The sequence below is a fragment of the Asterias rubens genome, chromosome 3 (assembly GCF_902459465.1).
Source record: "Asterias rubens chromosome 3, eAstRub1.3, whole genome shotgun sequence".
Classification (NCBI taxonomy): Eukaryota; Metazoa; Echinodermata; class Asteroidea; order Forcipulatida; family Asteriidae; genus Asterias; species Asterias rubens.
Genome location: NC_047064.1, coordinates 13766441 through 13786793, shown reverse-complemented (window position 1 = coordinate 13786793; position 20353 = coordinate 13766441). Strand labels below are relative to the sequence as shown.

At 42.1% G+C, this 20353-nt stretch overlaps 1 protein-coding gene across 3 annotated transcripts in view; it reads left to right on the top strand.

Moving 5' to 3' along the window:
• Window positions 1-20353, top strand: part of LOC117287878 (WD repeat-containing protein 7-like) — a 39861-nt gene that overhangs the window by 2641 nt on the left and 16867 nt on the right. For 2 of the 3 annotated variants that reach the window (XM_033768469.1, XM_033768471.1), the window contains exons 2-17: window positions 25-238; window positions 1240-1346; window positions 1742-1820; window positions 2500-2674; window positions 3069-3139; window positions 4377-4496; window positions 6888-7033; window positions 8993-9095; window positions 9414-9582; window positions 10739-10821; window positions 11664-11835; window positions 12516-12736; window positions 15559-15754; window positions 16614-17676; window positions 18518-18609; window positions 19526-19644. In XM_033768469.1, the coding sequence (XP_033624360.1) occupies window positions 83-238; window positions 1240-1346; window positions 1742-1820; window positions 2500-2674; window positions 3069-3139; window positions 4377-4496; window positions 6888-7033; window positions 8993-9095; window positions 9414-9582; window positions 10739-10821; window positions 11664-11835; window positions 12516-12736; window positions 15559-15754; window positions 16614-17676; window positions 18518-18609; window positions 19526-19644 (3072 nt within the window). In that variant the 5' untranslated portion in view covers window positions 25-82. The remainder of the gene's footprint in view (window positions 1-24; window positions 239-1239; window positions 1347-1741; window positions 1821-2499; window positions 2675-3068; window positions 3140-4376; window positions 4497-6887; window positions 7034-8992; window positions 9096-9413; window positions 9583-10738; window positions 10822-11663; window positions 11836-12515; window positions 12737-15558; window positions 15755-16613; window positions 17677-18517; window positions 18610-19525; window positions 19645-20353) is intronic. The other variant, XM_033768470.1, reaches the window with a different exon arrangement.

Here is a 20353-nt window from a genome sequence, read left to right as displayed (position 1 = left end):
TATTTCTCTTTGATTTCCCTCCAGATTCACATTTCTCCATCTTGTTTAAAATCAAGACTGACGTAAAAAAACATCTACAGCGATGTCGAGTGGACTTGTCATCCCTGTAGTGCTGTGGGGGAGTACTGCCCCGACTCACTGCGTATCAGCAGTATTGGTTACCACTGACCAACGAACAATCATAACTGGGTGCCATGATGGACAGATCTGCCTCTGGGACCTCAATGAGAACATGCAGGTGACAATATTAACTTGTCTATGGCCTTTGTTGCCCAAGTTGGAATTAGCCTTGGTGCCTCGGCCACATTTCCTATAGATTTATTATACCAACTATCAGAAAAATAAGTTATCGCAGTGATGAATTCTGAGACCAAATTATTTAGCACCTTATAAGGTTTTACAAGGGTGCATACAGCAGCCACAACCAGGAACACCAGGGCGAACCCCTTCTCTTTTCTGATAAGTGCACTGGGTTCGTTTACATGCCTCGATGTCTCTTCAACATTTCCTATAGACTTTAAAGGGATTGGATACATTTTGTTTGACTGATTTACATTACACTTGTAACTGTTGTTTTTGAGAAATGAGTGAAATGTCTCAGTGAGAAGAAAATTATTTCAGCATCTCTCCTCAAAAATCTTTCTCAGTGTTTTTCACTCCCTTTCTCTGAAACTTTTACAGGAAAATTCTTCATGCACAGTGAATAGGGTTTCTTGTCTCGGTCAAAAACTTGATTTACAAAATGTGTCAAACCCTTTAAAGCTTTTATTTGTGATGTGATGGCCAGCAGACGCGTTTACTAACTTGGTGAGAGATCATGTTTCCATGCCAAGCCACAAGCAGATTACTATCATTATGACACAAATCCCTTCAAAGATATTCCAATGGAAGAGCCCTTTGCAAAATGATAGTGGCCTTGCCCTCTGAAAGAAGAAATTCCAGACCCAATATAGTTTCAAATGCCTGTGAAGTACACAAATTTCAAGCTAAGTATATTTCTTTAGAGCTGCTTAAGCAGAAAAATATCGCGCAACAGTTTTCTGCTTTGCAGAAATGAGCAGGATACCAGTCACAAAATGCACACGTGACACGGTAGTTTGGGTGGTAACCTTATTCTAGTACACATACGTGTATTTTTTGTTGTGCTTAGCAGCTCTATGAAACTGGGCCCTGGTGATATCTGTCGATGCAGTAGTTTTAAAAAAACATTCTGTATTCACACTGTCTCTCTCTTTGCAGGTGGTTCCCAGAAACATGCTTCTTGGACACTCCGCTCCGATCACATGCCTCGCTAGAGCCAGTGAATCCTGGGAGTCATCCACTTTCATCAGTGCAGCAGAAAACGGGTCGGTTGCTTTATGTGTAACATACATTAATTTAACTCCCCCCCCCATCCCAATCAGGTTTGTGTAGTGGTGTCTTGCCTCACCTTCCACATCTGGGAGCCTGGTCCGAATCCCAAAGGGGCACTACATGTACATGTAATAGATTAGGTTTTCAGTTTCTACTTTTCTGGAATAATTCTCTGATTATCTGGGGTTTTCCTTCCAAATCTCAAAATGAAATGTCTTCATTGTCTTCTCTCTTCTCGGTCAATTCTAGTACGAGCATTGAGAATATATATCCAAATCCAAATCATGGGTTTTCCTTAATTTTTTCTAATTACTTAACTGGATTCCAAGTGTTTTACATTTCTCTCATGTTGACCTTTAACCTGATGTGTGACCTCTTGACCTTGCAGTGAGTTATGTCTGTGGGATGTGAGTGATGGTCGATGTATTGAGCAGACTAAGCTACAAGGAGTGCCTACAGTAATGCATGTGAGTAATAATAATAATAATAGTAATAATAATAAGAAGAAGACTTGTAATGCGCACATATATCAACCCTGCTGGGTGTTCAAGGCGCAGTACGTCTTAAAGTCTTAAAGGCACTAGACATGTCTGGTAACTGTCAAAGACTAGTATGCATAAAATAACAAGTCTATGAAAATTCTGACTCAAAAGGTCATCGTAGTTGCAAGAGAACAATTAAAGAAAACACACCTCTGTTGCACAATTATGTGTGCTCTCAGATGCCTGAATAAAAGGCTCCAGGTCTGAAGTCTTTTTTGATTCAAATATTTCAGTGAGAAATAACCTCTTTCTCAAAAACTACGTTACTTCAGAGGGAGCCGTTTCTCACAGTGTTTTATACAGCCAACAGCTCTCCATCGCTCATTACCTGTGGTCTAAATGAAATGGTGCTACACGTGTATATAAAAACCCATTGTATTGCATTGTATATTACCACGTAAGTTTTTATGCTAACAATCATTATGAGTAATTAGCAGTGTCCAGTTCCTCTAAGACACGATAACATTACCCTTGCTGTAAATTCCATTTGTCGGAATGCCGTTTATAAATTTGCAAAGCATGATCTACATACTTACATGTATATGAAGTGCCCTCTGTCGTTAGTTTGACTCGGTGGATTCTGTTTTCTTTCTCTTTGTCCCAGACGTACCAGGCAACCAAAGGCACAAGCCGCGAATCTCGCATCATCTGCCACGGCTACTACCCGGACGTTCACATCTTAGATGCAACCAGTCTGGAGTTACTCTTTACGTTATCGTCAAAAGTGTCGCCTGATTGGGTCAGCGCACTGTGTGTCATCCGGCCACTCAAGAGACAAGGTAGTCCAAGAAAACTTCCTTTGCCCAATTTCATAAAACTGCTTAGTAGAAAAAAATCTGCTAAGTAAGTTTCTTGGCTAAGCAGTAAAATGACCATGGTACCAGTCGCAGCAATGGTTGCCATTATGGTATTCTGGTTGGTAACCTATTTTTGCTAAGAAAAAATTGTTTATGCTAAGCAAGTTGTTGTGCTTAGAAAGGATTGTGAAATGGTACCAGTGGGGGGTCGACCCAGGGAAGCTTATCGAACGCACCCACGTAGAAAATAGGGAGACCGCCAACATAGGGCTCGATAGCTCAGTTGGTGGAGTGCCGACACATTAATTTAGAGGTTATTGGTCCAAATCCCGCTCCAGTCAATTTTTCTTTCATATCATTGTTGTTTTTTCCTCAGAAGATGTTGTGATTGGAATATCAAAGAGCGGGATGCTGAAGGTATGGAACCTTTGTGGAGCTGAAAGCAAGGTGAGCGATTCCCTGGCGACCTGTCATAAACTGAACCGCTTGAGCTGTCTAATTTAACATTTACAACATGTCTTGTTTTTTGTTGGAGAACCAATCACGTGATATGATACAAAGACGCACGTTACATGTCTAAGGATGTGCACACTGCATGGCGCAGAGGGTAGCATGAGTTTTTTTACCGGAATACGTTACCTTGATCGTCCCAACCGTTGGTTGATTTCCAATGCTTGTACAATTAGAAACGGCCTCAAGTTCAAGGGAACAGTGAAGAATTTTATTTGATTTTATTAACAACTGCTTGTTAAACTATGCCTACTATGTCGTAATAATGTTTAAAGATGACAACAGAACGCCGCCTTAGAAGAGGAATTATGTAAACATGGTATAACAAAACAACTGTTTCACGCTGTGATGGGGTCCATGGGTTTTGTAACCCAGGGATCCCGTCACAGCGTGCAACATCTGTATTTCGTAAAGACTTGAACTACAACCTAGCTTTGTACCCATCAATCTAATTAAAACTATTTGAAAGATTGTTTTACGGTAGAGACTAGAGATGCGACAAGCTGCTAAGATCCTGACTAAAATGCTAAGACCATGTATGGGCCATGTGACAATTTAACCTCAGGTGTGACGCCCTTTTAGAAACCTTTTTTTCAAGCCTGGTTGCTAAATCGTTCTTTACTCGGTAGTCTAAACTGACTAGTAGTCCAAACCATAGTCAGGAGAACCCGCTTTCTTGTTGATAGTTGAGCTCAACAAAAGAAACCACATAGCCAGAAACCACAGGCCTCCTCACAGCGATATGCTTCAGTGAACAAAGCAACTTGGGGAACCATTGCCTTCATCAGTCGAGTTGCTCTATAAAAAGCGTTTATATTTGCCTCGAAACTGTGTGGTTTTCCCTTTACTTTGAGAACTAACACGGTCGCCATTTATATGGCCGACCGTGTTAGTCGACAAGGTAAAAGGAAAACGGTACAATTTTGAGGCATGTTTGTGTGGTTCATTGTGTTCTACTTTTACAACATCTTTCGAACCATATGCATTTTATAACAAACGGTTACAAACGCTTTTCAAAGACCAACTCGACCGATCCAAGGCAACATGTTCCTTTAAGGACAAAACTTGAGGAATTCCTTAGTGGACAAACACCAAGCTTCTTTGGTAACCGAATCTAAGAGTATGTAATGCCTAACCGCCGCCATTCTTTTTCTTTTTTTCTTTTCGTCTTTAGAACACGGAGCCCCACTTTGAGGAGGAGTGCAAACCGCTGCGGTGCCACAACACCCAGACGCTGTCATGCTGTGCCTTCACTCTCCGCACAGTGCTAGTGGTCTGCACAAAGTACTGGCAGGTCAGTTATTATATTGTCAAGTTTATTTCAAAAGGCCCTTAAAGGCACAGGACACCCTTGGTAATTATCAAAGACCAGTCTTCTAACTTGATGTATCTCAACATATGCACAAAATGAGAAACCTGTAAAAATTTGAGCTCAATTGGTCGTCAAAGTTAAGATATAATAATGGAAGAAAACACACCCTTGCTTTCAGATGCCTTGAATTCAAGACCTCGGCTCAGGTGTTGAATTCAATTGAAATATTTGAGTGAGAGATAACTTCTTTCTCAAAAACTATGGTCCTTCAGAGGGAGCTGTATCTCACGATGTTACTATCTACAGCTCTCCTCTGCTCATGACTAAGTTAGGTTTTATGCCAACAATTATTTTGAGTAATTACAAATATTATCCAGCACCTCTAAGATGTGGCATTGCAATCTCATCCTAAATGTAATTTGCGGTAGTACTTGGAATGAAGCATCAATAACACTACACAAACAACGACTACAATATTCCTGGACAAGAAAACCCAACCTACAGAACCCTATCGTAGAGGTGGAGCACTTATGCGAACCTACCAACAGCAACTCTCTGATGACCGGGGGGATGGTTGTTAATCGGACATGCAACTAGGCATGACACTCCTCTCTCAATACTCCTGGATAAGAACACCCAACCTACAGAACTCTATCGTAGAGGTGGAGCACTTATGCGAACCTACCAACAGCAACTCTCTGATGACCGGGGGATGGTTGTTAATTGGACATGCAACTAGGCATGACACTCCTCTCTCAATACTCCTGGATAAGAACACCCAACCTACAGAACTCTATCGTAGAGGTGGAGCACTTATGCGAACCTACCAACAGCAACTCTCTGATGACCGGGGGATGGTTGTTAATCGGACATGCAACTAGGCGTGACCCTCCTCTCTCAATACTCCTGGATAAGAAGACCCAACCTACAGAACTCTATCGTAGAGGTGGAGCACTTATGCGAACCTACCAACCGCAAATCTCTGATGACCGGGGGATGGTTGTTAATCGGACATGCAACTAGGCATGACACTCCTCTCTCAATACTCCTGGATAAGAACACCCAACCTACAGAACTCTATCGTAGAGGTGGAGCACTTATGCGAACCTACCAACAGCAACTCTCTGATGACCGGGGGATGGTTGTTAATCGGACATGCAACTAGGCGTGACACTCCTCTCTCAATACTCCTGGATAAGAAGACCCAACCTACAGAACTCTATCGTAGAGGTGGAGCACTTATGCGAACCTACCAACAGCAACTCTCTGATGACCGGGGGATGGTTGTTAATCGGACATGCAACTAGGCGTGACACTCCTCTCTCAATACTCCTGGATAAGAAGACCCAACCTACAGAACTCTATCGTAGAGGTGGAGCACTTATGCGAACCTACCAACAGCAACTCTCTGATGACCGGGGGATGGTTGTTAATCGGACATGCAACTAGGCGTGACACTCCTCTCTCAATACTCCTGGATAAGAACACCCAACCTACAGAACCCTATTGTAGAGGTGGAGCACTTATGCGAACCTACCAGTAGCAACTCTCTGATGACCGGGGGATGGTTGTTAATCGGACATGCAACTAGGCATGACACTCCTCTCTCAATGGGCCATATTTTTGACCGTGTGAGGGCGCTCTCAATCACTTCCGGGGGTATATTCATTCATACCCAAAGCAGTTATTAAAGATTGGAACACATTACCACCACAGACATCTAATCCATCACAGCCAATAAGACTTTTAAAGGAGCCATTATAATCCACCTCTAAAGCAAAATGAAACTACGGCGCAACAAAAGTGATAGAACGCCTATTAATTTGTGCAGGGGGAATCGCGTGTACCCCCAGAAGTGATAAAAATACTATTTATAGCGCCCTTGCGCGGTCAAAAATAAGGGGCATACTCCTGGACAAGAAGACCCAACCTACAGAACCCTATTGTAGAGGTGGAGCACTTATGCGAACCTACCAATAGCAACTCTCTGATGACTGGGGGATGGTTGGTATTGGATTGAACCAGCCCCACCCATCAACTTGCCGAACTTTGGAAAACAAACAGTTACAAAACCAACAAATTGTAGCCAATGAGCAATGCCTGTGTGCTGTACGTGCACGGACATCACGTAAATCTCTTGTGAGTAGTGTCGGTTCTGAAAAGAACAGATGGTTGACAACTCAATGTTTCAATCAGTATGCTCTGATCGTCTTCAGGAGAAACCAACCATTGTATTTTTGTTTCAGAACCAACACTGCTCACCAGGAAACCTCACCTAACTATATGGTGAATACTTACACCATGCAAAGTTTCAATTACTAACCCAGAAGTATTACAACTCTTTTTGTTCATGGTTCTTTTATTTGGTACCAGATCTATGACGCTGGTGACTTTTCCCAGCTTTGTTCAGAGGATAGCGAGAAAGGGTACCATTGGTGCGGGGGTGACTTCATTGGAGCTGATAGGGTCATTATCTGGAACAGTCAGGGCAAGGGGTACCTCTATCAACTCCCTACAAGGTGAGGCTAGTACAGGGTTTGCCATGACTTAACCAGCCACTAGCCAGCAGGACCAGGGCCTAATTTCATGGCTTTGTTTACCGCCAAATTCTGCGCTTACGATAATGATTTCCCGCTTATGACGTGCAAGCGTTGAATTTCGGCGCTAGCCTTGTAAGCGTAGAATGCCTGGTAATGTGGAGTACGAACGCGCAGAAGCCAAAATTCCCTGCTAACCCGTGAAATACACTTGCCGTAAGCATAGAATTCCCTGCTTCCGTAAGCGCCGATTCTGTGCTTACGGTAAGCAGAGCCATGAAATTGGGCCCAGTTGGCTTGTCTGTTATTTTGTTCACTGGTCTGTATTTGAGTTTCTTGTCAACTATTGCATGGGATTTTATGTTTTGTAGGCAACTTTTTAGGATGAACAATCAGTGGTTCATGTTTGGCAGTGGCAAGTAATTAACTAGCAAGCTGGACTAGTTGGAGAGAATTTTGACTGGCCCTCTGGTGTTTAATAAACACATATTGACTGGCAATGAGGTAACTAGTGTACGTCTGTTTCCCCTGAGGGACTTTGAGTGACCAGAATAGGGACCTATTTCCAGAGGCCGAAGGTCGAGGGAAATAGTCACTCACAGGCCCGAGGGGGAACAGACGTACACTAGTTACCGAATTATGCCAGTCAATATGTGTTTTATAACACAGCTCGGTCTTAAATGTCAAATAAGAACATAAATCAGGAAAAGAAATGAAGTTTTGTAGTTGCTGTTCACCGTTCATATCAAGAGAGGGCGCTGTAACCGGGCACTCTTTTCAAAGACTAGTGCTTGCTCGGGTACTAGTTCCCGCAAAACACGCGCGCGCGCGATCACTAGACTATATTAGTTCATCCCACATGACCGTGTTTCAGGCAACCAGAATACAGAACAAGCAAGAGGTGTGTTATAACTGGTATTATTTTTATACAATTTGGTAGTGAAACCCAGGATGCCTCAGAAGTGAATTGAATCACTGTCAGGACTGTTACTCAAAATCTGAGACTCGACCAATGTCACCAGGGCAGCATCTTCTACGTTTATATAATTTGTTTTGTTTACCCACACACCAATGTGTATTGAGCATCATATACTCTGTACTTTCCCAAGTTCTGTGGGAAAACAAATCCACAGGCAGATCACTGTGGTAGGATTCCAACCATCAACCCATGTATTGCTTTAGAAGATGCCTAACCACTGGACCATCGAGCCAGCCCGATGGCTAGCGGCAGTTCAAATCCTTGCAGCAGTGTAGATGTTAATTTTTGCATTGTGGATAAAGAATCAAAATTGTTTTTTTTTTACCCTAACACCGAAGTGTATTAGGTATACCCGGTACTTTGCCAAGTTGTGTGAAAAAAAAATCCACAGGAAAATATCTCACCTTTATTACAATGCTACAAATCAGTCTCATAATAATATTTGTCTTTTAATCTGTTTAAAAAGGTTCTGTTTTTTCAAGCTCTTGGAGCACCTTATTGGTATGGTAGATAGTTGTGCTATATAACACTTTACAATTGTTATTATAAGATGGTTAAAGACACTGGACACTATTGGTAATTGTCAAGGACCAGTCTTCTCACTTATTGTATCTAAACATATGCATATAATAACAAACCTGTGAAAATTTGAGCTCAACTGGTTGTCGAAGTTGCGAGATATGAATGAAATAAAAAACACACTTATCACACGAAGTTGTGTGCTTTTAGATGCTTGATTTTGAGACCTCAAATTCTTAACTTTCTCGAAAACTACGTCACTTCAGAGGGAGCCGTTTCTCACAATGTTTTATACTATCAACGTCTCCCCATTGCTCGTGACCAAGTGAGGTTTTATGCTGATAATTATTTTGAGTAATTACCAATAGTGTCCACTGCCTTTAAATATTGAATAGACATGATGAATAGTATTATGATCAGCTGAAACTTTGCCAATATTTCAGTTGCATTCCTGAGAGTGAAGACTTCCGTACTAATGTCGGACGTGGAGTCCCAATTACATCTCATCCTTTCTTATACTGCATCCTAGAGGCTAATGACCTGAAGGTGAGGCATTCTAAAATTACTATCCTCATACATATTCATAATCAAGCATTTTTCACTTTGATTACATCTTGCTGTAAAGCAATTCACTGCAATTTACTTTTATTTTGTGCCGGCTATTGATACTATCACAATGTTAAACAGTATGAGTTTGCCCTCTGTACTGAGTGTGATCGAACGCTACTATTGTAAGAGTTGTTAAGGAATTTGCGCGAAACAGTGTCAAATGAGCGTGACCTTGGGGGTAAATGATGTCAGACTTGGACAACATACATTAAGAAATCCGCAAGAGATGAAGATTTTGAGACTCTTCTCTTGTAGCCACTTTCCTGCGCTCCTGCTATGACATTTTTCTACGGTCGGCGAGGTCCATTCTACAAGCTCTTTGTCCGTGGTGATTCGGAGGGTTGTGTAACTGTCTGGAGAATGCCTGAGATATCGGACAAGGAGCTCAGCTACTTGAAGCAGGAGGAATTTGACACTCTACCTGGTGAGTAGCTCAGGATCAAGATGTCTTTTTGGGGAGGCGTTTGGGATACATTTCTTCATGTGGCGTGTCCTGGCTGAGTGGTTAAAGCCATTATACACTTTCGGTGCAGAAAAAAAAAAAGTTCACAGATTTACAAACAACTTACAGGGTTGACAGAAGGTAATAGTGAAAGACTTCTCTTGAAATATTATTCCATGAATCGCTTTACTTTTTGAGAAAACATGGGCGAGTGGTTAAGAGCATCGAATTCAAGTTCTGGTGCGAATTCACCAGAGTGTGGGTTCGAATCCTGGTCGTGACACTTGTGTCCTTGAGCAAGATACTTAACTATAATTGCTTCTCTTCACCCAGGGGAATAAATGGGTACCTGCGAGGGTAGAGGTTGATATTGTGAATGAAAAAGCCTTTGGAGCGATATAAACTGTTGCCCAGGTTGTATACTCCCAAGGGAGCTGAGAAACATTAAAAAGGGATGTTATTGGCCCTATGACCAGGGCACTAATGTAAAGCGCATTGATACGGTTATTGTGAAATGCGCTATATAAGAATTTGTTTAAGCGCTTAGAGAATTACGTGTTAGTTATTAGGCGCTATATAAATCAAAAAGTTATTAATATCAATTCTCGATAGCGAGAATTACGGATTTATTTTAAACACATGTCATGACACGGCGAAACGTGCGGAAACAAGAGTGGGTTTTCCCGTTATTTTCTCCCGACTCTGATGACCGATTGAGCCTAACTTTTCACAGGTTTGTTATTTTATATATAAGTTGTGATACACAAAGTGTGGGAAGTGGACAATACTGTTTACCGAAAGTGTATAATGGCTTTAAAAAGTACGAGATAAATTGGGCTAGTAATTTAACGAAATAAAAACAAATTTTCTTGTTGCTCCAGCTCCTGGAGTGTCTTATTGATATACACGTGCACTATATAAAACTATATTTATTTTATTTTGTTTTTATACTATCGACAGCTCCCCATTACTAAAACTCATGTAAGGTTTCTTGCTAATAATCATTTTGAGTAATTAATAATAGTGTCCACTGCCTTTAAGACAATCTCAAGATTTGTTTGGAAACTTGTTTGTTTTTGGTAAATTCATCAGCTGGGTGTTTCTTAAAATGACTGAAAGATGCCCTCTTTCATTTCAGTGATGCCTCCCTCTGCTTATAACAGTCTGAGTGACCTATGGAGGTATTGCTCACCAAGGCCTGCTGGTATTATAGACCAACTTGTAAGTCCATATCCCTCCTACATGTATATGTCAGTTGTTTTGTTTTGCTGTTTTAAAAATCACGGGAAGACTAAATTCTTCATGGGAATGGGATAACATATCTATTCTAGCAATAAAAATGTCACAGTATATGTAGCCTTGCTCAAGGCAGTCGCATTACAATGTATTCACTCCGAAAAGACGCCGCTGTAAACCCGCCCGTAAACACTGTGCTTACTGTGTATTCACACCGCACGACCCAACCGTATACACCGTCACATCGCTCAACGCACACTGTCTAACTACTGTGCACAAGTTATAGTTTGTGTCAGGAACCATTTTCTTGCTCACACCCATCTTCATGCCACACAATGATATCAAAATAATGCAATTCGTGACGGCTCACGCAGCTGACCAGGGTCCAATTTCATGACTCTGCTTACCATTATTATGAGCTTAACAGGATGCCATATGCAAAGAATTCCCCAGAATAAAGCGAATGCGAAATGCGAAGCGAATGTTGACATCACAAAATTTGCAATGAATAATTCGCGGCAGTTCAACTCTCTCTTCTCACAGTGTCTCACTTGCGAATATCGCTGCAAAAGGAGGGTTGTGACGTCAAATTCACGTCAAATTTCCTTCGCATTCACATTTGCATGAAGTATGAACCGGGCTTAAAGCAGAGCCATGAAATTAGTCCCAACTTATTTCCTCTCTTTTAGTTTCTCAGTTGTGCTGTTGAAAATATGAAATATAAATGGACAAAGTCTTGCTCTGCCTGGCAATGTCTTTATTTGGGGGGGGGGGGGGGAGAACTATTGTTTTTTGCCTGCTAATACCGGTCTTTCCACACCACGCAGAGTGTCCCACATGGTGACAAGACAGCCCAGCCTCTTCCTGTAACGGCTAGTATCTACCTACCAGACCAAGGATGGTTGGTGTGTGGTCGTAAAGATGGTAGTATTGTCATTGTACCTGCCATCCAAACGGCCATAGTACAGCTTCTTGAGGGACCTCACACAGCCAGAAGAGGTGAGTCATATACCATTCTTGGGTGTCGTGGCCGAGCAGATAAGAGCACCGAACTCAAGCTTTGGTGTTTCTGTTCAGCAGAGTGTGGGTTTGAGTACCGGACACTTGTGTCCCTGAGCAAGACACTTAACTAGGACCGCTTCTCTCCACCTAGGGGTAAATGGGTACCTGTGAGGGCAGAGATGATTTGGCTTTATTGCACAGGCTGTATACTCCCCTTGCTGGAAGCGCATTGAGGAGTCCTTCAGGTGTGAAAAGCGCGATATTGACCCCTTGCACGCACGTCACATGCGGCGACTGTGCCACGCTCACCATTTTGGTGGTCAATAGGTTTACGTGTAAATGTTACGTCGCCTAAAATGCGCACTTCACTGAATAATGCACAGTGACATTGACCACCTAAATGGCATACCCAAGATTATTCTGATGATGACGTCAGGTGAATATCTTCAATAAAAACCAATTATTATTATTCTTTTTCCATGTTACTTTTGATCTTGTTTTGTCATTTTTAGTGAACAAAATTTGCATTAAATTGTATTCCCAATTGTATTTGTCTTGCTAGCCAATTTTATGGTATACAAATGCATGGGGTGGACCCTTCTGTATTGATCTTGTATCGTAGTGAAACAGTTTGCGTTCAATTAAATTTTATCCTCTGTCCTAATTGTCCTGGACAGGATGGCCACCTCACCGGATCCTCCGAGGCCACCAGGACAAGGTGACCTGTCTCTTGTACCCTAATCAGGAGCATGTCCGCTATGACGCCACCTATCTGGTGTCAGGGGGAGTGGACTTCTCCATCTGTCTGTGGGACATCTTCGCCGGGGTCTTGCTTCATACCTTCTGTCTACACGGAGGTGAAATCTCGCGAATGGTGATCCCCCCAGAAAACTGCAATGTAAGTTATCAGGCCCTACCCTAATAGAACTTTATTATGCTGCGACCATCTTGATTTGCTCCCATTCAAATCACCGAACCAAACCGAGGCCGGAAGGGCAAATAGTCTGGTTCCTTTTGAGTAAAATTAATGTACAGCATTCAATAACTGTAATTGGAGACAAGACCAACAATGGTGGCAGCATGATGAAGGTCTATTGATGACTATGGTTACGGCTATGTCTGTTGCTAGGGGCGTTGCTTGTGGATGTATGATGCTTGTGAAATCTCAGGGAGGTTAAAACTCTCGTATGAAGATCCCGCCAGAAAACTGCAACATAAGTTGTTAGGCCCTACCCTAATCGATGGCTATAGTTACCGCTACGTGTGTTGCTAAGGGCGTTGCTTGTGGATGTATGATGCCTGTGAAATCTCACATACAGTTGGTGAAATCTTGCGTATGGTGATCTAGCCAGAAAACTTTAATGTAAGTTATTAGGCCGTACCCTAATTGATGGCTATGGTTGCGGCTGCGACTGTTGCTCGGGGCGTTGCTTGTGGATGTATGATGGGGCAATACAGCCACAGCTGTACAGCCCCTCCATTGCATAACAGCCTTACTCAAAAATTGAAACAAGTTTTGTTTACAAGATCACATCTTGGTTGACTGAAGTTGTTTAAAATTCAAAATATGAAAGGCATATAAGTATGTGAATACAACATGTCCTATCTTGGCATCTTTTTTCCCACTTTCATTATGTCCTAACAGCTTTTCTGTACTTAGCCGTGTTACTTGTGTCCTTAAGTAAGACACTTGACCATTGCTTCGTTTTTCGGATGGGACGTAAAGCCGTTGGTCCCATGTGTTGTGTAACGCATGTTAAAGAACCCAGTGCATCGAAAAGGGAAAAGGTTCACCCTGGTGCTCCTGGCTGTGGCTGCTGAATGCGCCGTACCTTGTAAACCATTGTAAGGTGCTACATAGTTGGGTCTCAGAATTCATCACTGCACTAACCAATCTTTCTGAAAGTTTGTATATACTCAGTGCCTTGAGTAACTTGTTAGGTAGATAACATTCGCTGTGTAAGACTTCTATATTATTATTATGAATACTTGTTGCGTAAAACATCACTGCGTATGCATGTCTTTGGTAATGCAGCAGTACAGTTACTGCAAGGCACATACATGTCATCTGCGTGTCTCAAAATAGCTGTACAGAACACACAAAGTCACTGTTGAATCCAACATGCCGAACCAAAAGAAACGGGTGTAATGCCTTTAATAGTTAAAAAGTGTAGCCTATGCTTTGTTTGGAGGTTGTATCCTCCATCAAGGTGACAAAGATGGAAATATGGAATGTTCCATTCAACTTGGCTCCGCCTCATTGAATAGAACATTCCATCTTTCAACTCATGAAAATATTCGTACCATTGCACTCATAAACATTCATTCATAAATACCTCAGACAGTTTCGCTATTCCTATTGGTGGAGAGCGCGTCACGTGGGTGTGTATAAACCTTTGTTTATGACGAGTAAAAAAGTGTTGAAAAATGGGCGTGACAAGCGAACTTGCACCTGTGCTTTTAAGACAGTTTCTTCATACTTTTTGACCATAAGTGTTGATGTTTTTTTACCGAAGAGGTATTTATGAATGGGAACCAAAGTGTGTTGAATCGGTTTTCAACTAGTGGTTTAAACCCTGCCGAGGCCTGGTTCTTGATAATTTACCTCGACCTTGCTCGGTAAAATTATCAAGAACCAGGCCTCGTTGGGTTTAAACCACTAGTTGAAAACCTCTTCACCACACATTGATTCCCTTGTTATGTTGACAAAATCCAAATGATGTCTCTACCTTAACATCAATGACATACTTTCACTGAAAGAATGAGACTTGAAAAGAGTCCTCTACAAACTTGTAAAATTAAGCATTTCATAACTTGTTTTCTGCCCGTTAAATTTCAAAAATCTGGATCACCTCACCTTTAATCTAAATGGCACTCAAATTCATCCTTCTCCATCTGTCAGAAACTTGGGTGTTGTTTTCGATCGCAACATGTCCATGTCTGCTCACATTACTCAGCTCTGTCGCTCTCTTAACTGGCATATACGCAACCTAAGCCGGATCAGGAGGTTTCTTGATTTCAGCGCCTGCCATAATGCTGTCCGTGCCTTAATTCTGTCCAAGCTGGACTATGGCTGCTGCCTCCTGAATGGTGTTTCACAGAAAGATGTTTCCCGCCTTCAACGGCTCCAAAACCGCTGTGCCAGACTTATCTTTCAGCTGCCCAAATTCACTCACTCATCTACACTTCTCAAGCAATTACACTGGCTTCCAGTTGCCCAACGCATTCAATTCCGTACAATGGTCCACACATATAAATCCCTCAATCACTGTGCCCCGGATTATCTCTCCTCTCTCCTTTCACTCCAGACATCTTCTTACTCTCTTCGCTCTACTACTGGTAAATCCCTTTCAGTTCACAAAACCCATAAACTTGCAGGTGATAGGGCATTTTCAATTGCTGCTCCCCGACTATGGAATTCTCTACCTACCCTTACCAGAAGCTCCAACAGTGTCCCAGCCTTCAAACGTGCTCTCAAAACCCACCTTTTTGCCTCTTCGTAGCTGGTCATCTTTATCTTTGTTCTGTCTTTTTTTTTCCCTCTTCATTCCTTCTCAGCGCCTTGTATCCTTTGGCAATTTGGCGCTTTATAAATACTGTTATTATTATTATTATTATTATTAATAACATTTTATATGGAACCTTCGTTAAGGTGATACAAATGTTGAGTGTAAATTCTTCCTTAAAAGTAGTTTTTGTGGAACTATTTTGGTCCAACAGGCTCGTGTGTTGAATTGTATCTGCACCGTGGCCAGTGACCACTCCGTGGCCCTCCTGAGTCTGCGAGATCGCAAGTGCATCATGCTAGCCAGTCGTCATCTCTTCCCCATTAAGACCATCAAGTGGAGACCCACTGAAGATTTCCTCGTAGTCGGCTGTGAGGACGGCAGTGTCTTCGTATGGCAGATGGAAACAGGTAAGAATACTGCAATCACGACAAGCTACTATCAGCGCTTAATTTCATAGAGCTGCTTAAGCACAAAAAAGCTAAGCATATCAAATTTTACTTAGCAGAATAAGGCTGCCAAGTATAATCCCCAAAAAAGTAAACTGTGTAGAGTGCATACTTGCATGTAAAGTGCCATAGACCTTATGCAAATACTTGATACGTGCGTATTATGCGCGGAATGAGGTGCATGCTGGTCTAGCTAGGGATCAAGTTTGATCGCTAGCTAGACCAGCATCATTCAACCGTCAGCGCTTCCGCAATGGGTATTTGCGAAAAAGGTCTATGCTGAAAAAATTGTCCATACAAAGAGAGACAGAATCTCCCTTTCCCTCGGGAATTTGTGTTGTCCCGATTTAATACCTTTACCCTTTTGTTTTACAAAAATGGACTGCCATTTTTGTTTGTCACTGTATTAGGCTTAATGGGAGGAAAGTTTGAGTGTTTCCAGATTCCAGCTTACCGTTTCAGATTATAGGCCATTGCCTTCCGTCAAGATTTTGCTATATTTATGGTCACATATGCTCATATTTTCTCTAAAGAGAACAAATCCCTTCACTTATTATAACACTCTTTGTAGTCTTTCCTTTGTCTGTCATTGTGACAACAATAATTTTGAAGGAGAATGATTACTGTGAAAGCTCCAAAAAGTTCCGTTGATGGCCACAAAAGATGTTTTTGAAATTAAACCCGAAGTGGCTCAGATTGAAATATTGTGTTCCTTCAGTTTCATTCAACTTTATATAATTGTTGAAAAAAATGCATACCTGCATACTGTTGATTTGAGAGCCACTGAGATTTGCTTATTTCTTCCCCCTTACCCACAAAGGTCATCTGGACCGTATAGCCCAAGGAGTAACAGCAGAAGATATCTTGGATGCCTGCAACCACATCGGACAAACTGTAGAAACCATGCTAACTCCAGCACAAAGTATCGCCCAAGCTTTCCGCCGTCGCAGCCTGTCAGCGATAAAGAACGCTGCCCATCGCCACCTCCTTGCCACCTACCAGGGCTCCCTGCTCAACGCCCCCTCCAACATCGTCCCCGCTGCCAAGAACCCGTCCCACGCCCTCTCCATCCAGGCGATGCGATCGAACTGTAAAGACTCCGATTTCCACGTTCTGTTCTTCGACACCGAAGTCCTTGTTGTGCATCTCTTGACGGACGAGAACCTCATCCCAGGCATCGTCACCAAAAACCAGCCAGAGTCTGGTAAGCCGACTCCTGCTCGCCAGTCAGGGTCCAAGTCGCCGAGGCTATCCCAACGCGTCGCTGGGTTTCTAACCAAGCAGATTGAGAAGCAGATCAGAGATAGCGATGATGACGACGAAGACGGGAATCTGAATCCGCTTCACCCGCCGTCAGCGTCTTCAAACCGCCGCGACAACCCCACTCGTAAAACATCCAAGAACTTGACCCTCGACCAGAGCCACCTGACACTGGACATCGCCCAGCTCTTCATGTCCTGCCTCCATGCCTGGGGGCTCGACCCCACCCTCGACGATATCTGCTTAACCAAGCTCGGCCTTCTCAAACCCCACTCCCCCGTGTCCTTCGGTTTGCTCTCCCACGGAGCTCATATGTCTCTCATGTTACCAGGCTGGCATCGGAACCCCTCCAAGGCCCCCTCGCCTTCCAGACTCTCCCCTGATCCCAGCTCCATCACGGCCAAGGAGGCTCTTGAGCTGAAGAAACGAGAGCAGAAGGAGATGGTGGATAGTAACCAGCTTGGGGCCACACTGGATGAGCAATACTTGGGCCACTGGGAGCTTTCCAGGGCGGTGACCACTCAACATCTTCTGTCCGTCATCTCAGTGGCCAACACGTTGATGAGTATGAATAATGCAAGCTTCATGATCCTCTCACATTTCCGCAAAGGAAAGGCGAAGAGGTGAGTAATTTAAGTAATCGCTGGTAACATGTAGTCATGGCATGTGTTTTTTATTTCACTGTTTTATCCAAAGTGCAGTGGCTCGGAGAGTCAAACCTTGATATCCTAGTCTGGACCATTCCAAACATCTAAGAGGGGATCTTGATCCAAGAGTGGTGTATTTTTTTATTTTTATTTTTATATTTTGTTTGAGGGGTTGATTGATGTATATTTAGTTTGCGGTAACACCATGTGTGTATCTACTTGCTACAATGTAGGTAGAGTTTGTTCTAAGAGAACTGTCTTGCCTTATTTTACTGCCTCGGAGTAGATAATCGGGGGTCCGGGAGACTTCTTAGTGCTGAAAAGAACTGTCCTGCTTTTAACAATTACCAGGGCGGATGGTATAGAAAATAGACTTGGACTACTACTTTAGCTTATAGGATTGTAATTAACTGTACTGCCGCTGAGTCAGTTCTGAATTGGTCTCAACGTTTCGACTAGCTTGCTCTAGTCATCGTCATGTACTTTGTGCATAACATTGTACAATGCAAGTTTAGATCTTACCCTCTGATAAAGTGGAGCCATCTATCTTGCTGACAGCCTGTGCTAGGTTCTATGGTAGGTTCTTGGGTACGAAAATGTACGGACCCGTTTTTTTCTCAGAATGATGGTCTGGATGTTGACACATTTTGCCCTGGAGGGGTATAAATAAAAAAATGCAATTTACACCATTTTCACACGAGTATTCCCCTACTGAAATGAGGACTCTTGCTATTGGAAAAAGAGTGCATCACAAAATTGAATTGGTAATTTCATTTCCTTTAAATGTTAATTCACCCTCTTGTATTTTTTGTTCCAGGTCCCCTGGAGGAAAAGGAACAGATGGGGACAATTCCGACCCGTTTGATAATCTTGCCGATCTGACTCCAGAACAAGCTATGATCAAACAAGGTATGACTCATGGACACCACTATGCGTTATGTATCCTAGACCTAATTTCATAGTTAAGGTACTTTTTGGACGACCAAAAATTACAAAAGTCCACAGATTTACATTAAATTTACACACTTTATAGTTAATGATAGTAGAAAGCTTCCCTGAAAGTATTACTTGCTGAGATGCTGTTTTTCCTTTAGAAATGAGAAAAACAATTTCACAAAAATATTTTTGTCTCAATAGACAGAAACCATTTACGCATGTACAATGGATTTAGGTGACTCCCTGAAAACATTGCTTTGTGATTGTTTTCCCTTTTTTCTCAAGAACCTTGACAACTTTTAATAAAGCTGAAACTTCTGGCAATTTAAAGACACTGGACACTATTGGTTATTGTCAAAGACCAGTCTTCTCACTTGGTGTATCTCAGCATATGCATAAAATAACAAACCTGTGAAAATTTGAGCTCAATCGGTCGTCGAATTTGCGAGATAATAATGAAAGCAAAACCACCATTGTCACACAAAGTTGTGTGATTTCAGATGGATGATTTCAAGACCTTGAAATTTAATTCTGAGGTCTCGAAATCAAATTCGTGGAAAATTACTTCTTTCTCTAAAACTATGTCACTTCAGAGGCAGCCGTTTCTCACAATGTTTTATATTATCAACCTCTCCTCATTACTCGTTACCGAGAACGGTTTTATGCTAATAATTATTTTGAGTAATGACCAATAGTGTCCAGTGTCGTATACATCTTCATTCAGTGAGTAGGATTCATGTCATGGCCAAATACTTGCCAACCTGACATCCTATGACTATCCACATCTTGAAATATTGAGTAGAATGATGTATGAGGTTCGATCAGTTGGAGGTGATGGCTTGGTCTTGAAACGAGCGACAAATTCATGTGCAACGTTTGTTTATACTAGGTTGGAGTCTGTTAGCTGCATTGCATTGTGTACTGCTGCCGGATCTATTGGGGAGCACTAGGTACAAACCACCACATCTAGAGATGCTGGCAAGACGATGGCAAGACAGATGCCTAGAGGTGAGTCTTTATTATCTGAAGGCCAGTGTCTCACGGTGAAGTGTCGTGGTCAAGCGGTTAAGAGCAACAAATTCAAACTTTTGTGTTTCTGATCAGCAGAGTGTGGGTTTAATTCCCCAGCCGTGACACTTGTGTCCTAAAGCCATTATACACTTTCGGTACAGAAAAAAAAATAAAAGTTCACAGATTTACAAATAGTTTACAGGGTTTACAGAAGGTAATGGTGAAAGACTTCTCTTGAAATATTATTCCATGAAATGCTTTACTTTTTGACAAAACACAAAAACAATATCAATTCTCGATATCGAGAATTACGGATTTATTAAACACATGTCATGACACGGTGAAACGTGCGGAAACATTGGTGGGTTTTCCCGTTATTTTCTCCCGACTCCGATGACCAATTGAGCCTAAATTTTCACAGGTTTGTTATTTGATATATAAGTTGTGATACACGCAGTGTGGGCTTAGGACAATACTGTTTACCGGAAGCGTATAATGACTTCATGAGAAGTCTTTCACCATTACCTTCTGTAAACCCTGTAAGTTATTTGTAAGTCTGTGAACTTTTGTTTTCTTCTTTTCTGTACCAAAAGTGTATAATGGCTTTAAAGCGTTGTGTTTCAGATACAATCAATTGAATGATTAAGGAGTCTATGTACTTTTTGTAAGACACAAAAACACAATGTCCACAGATTAACATTAAACT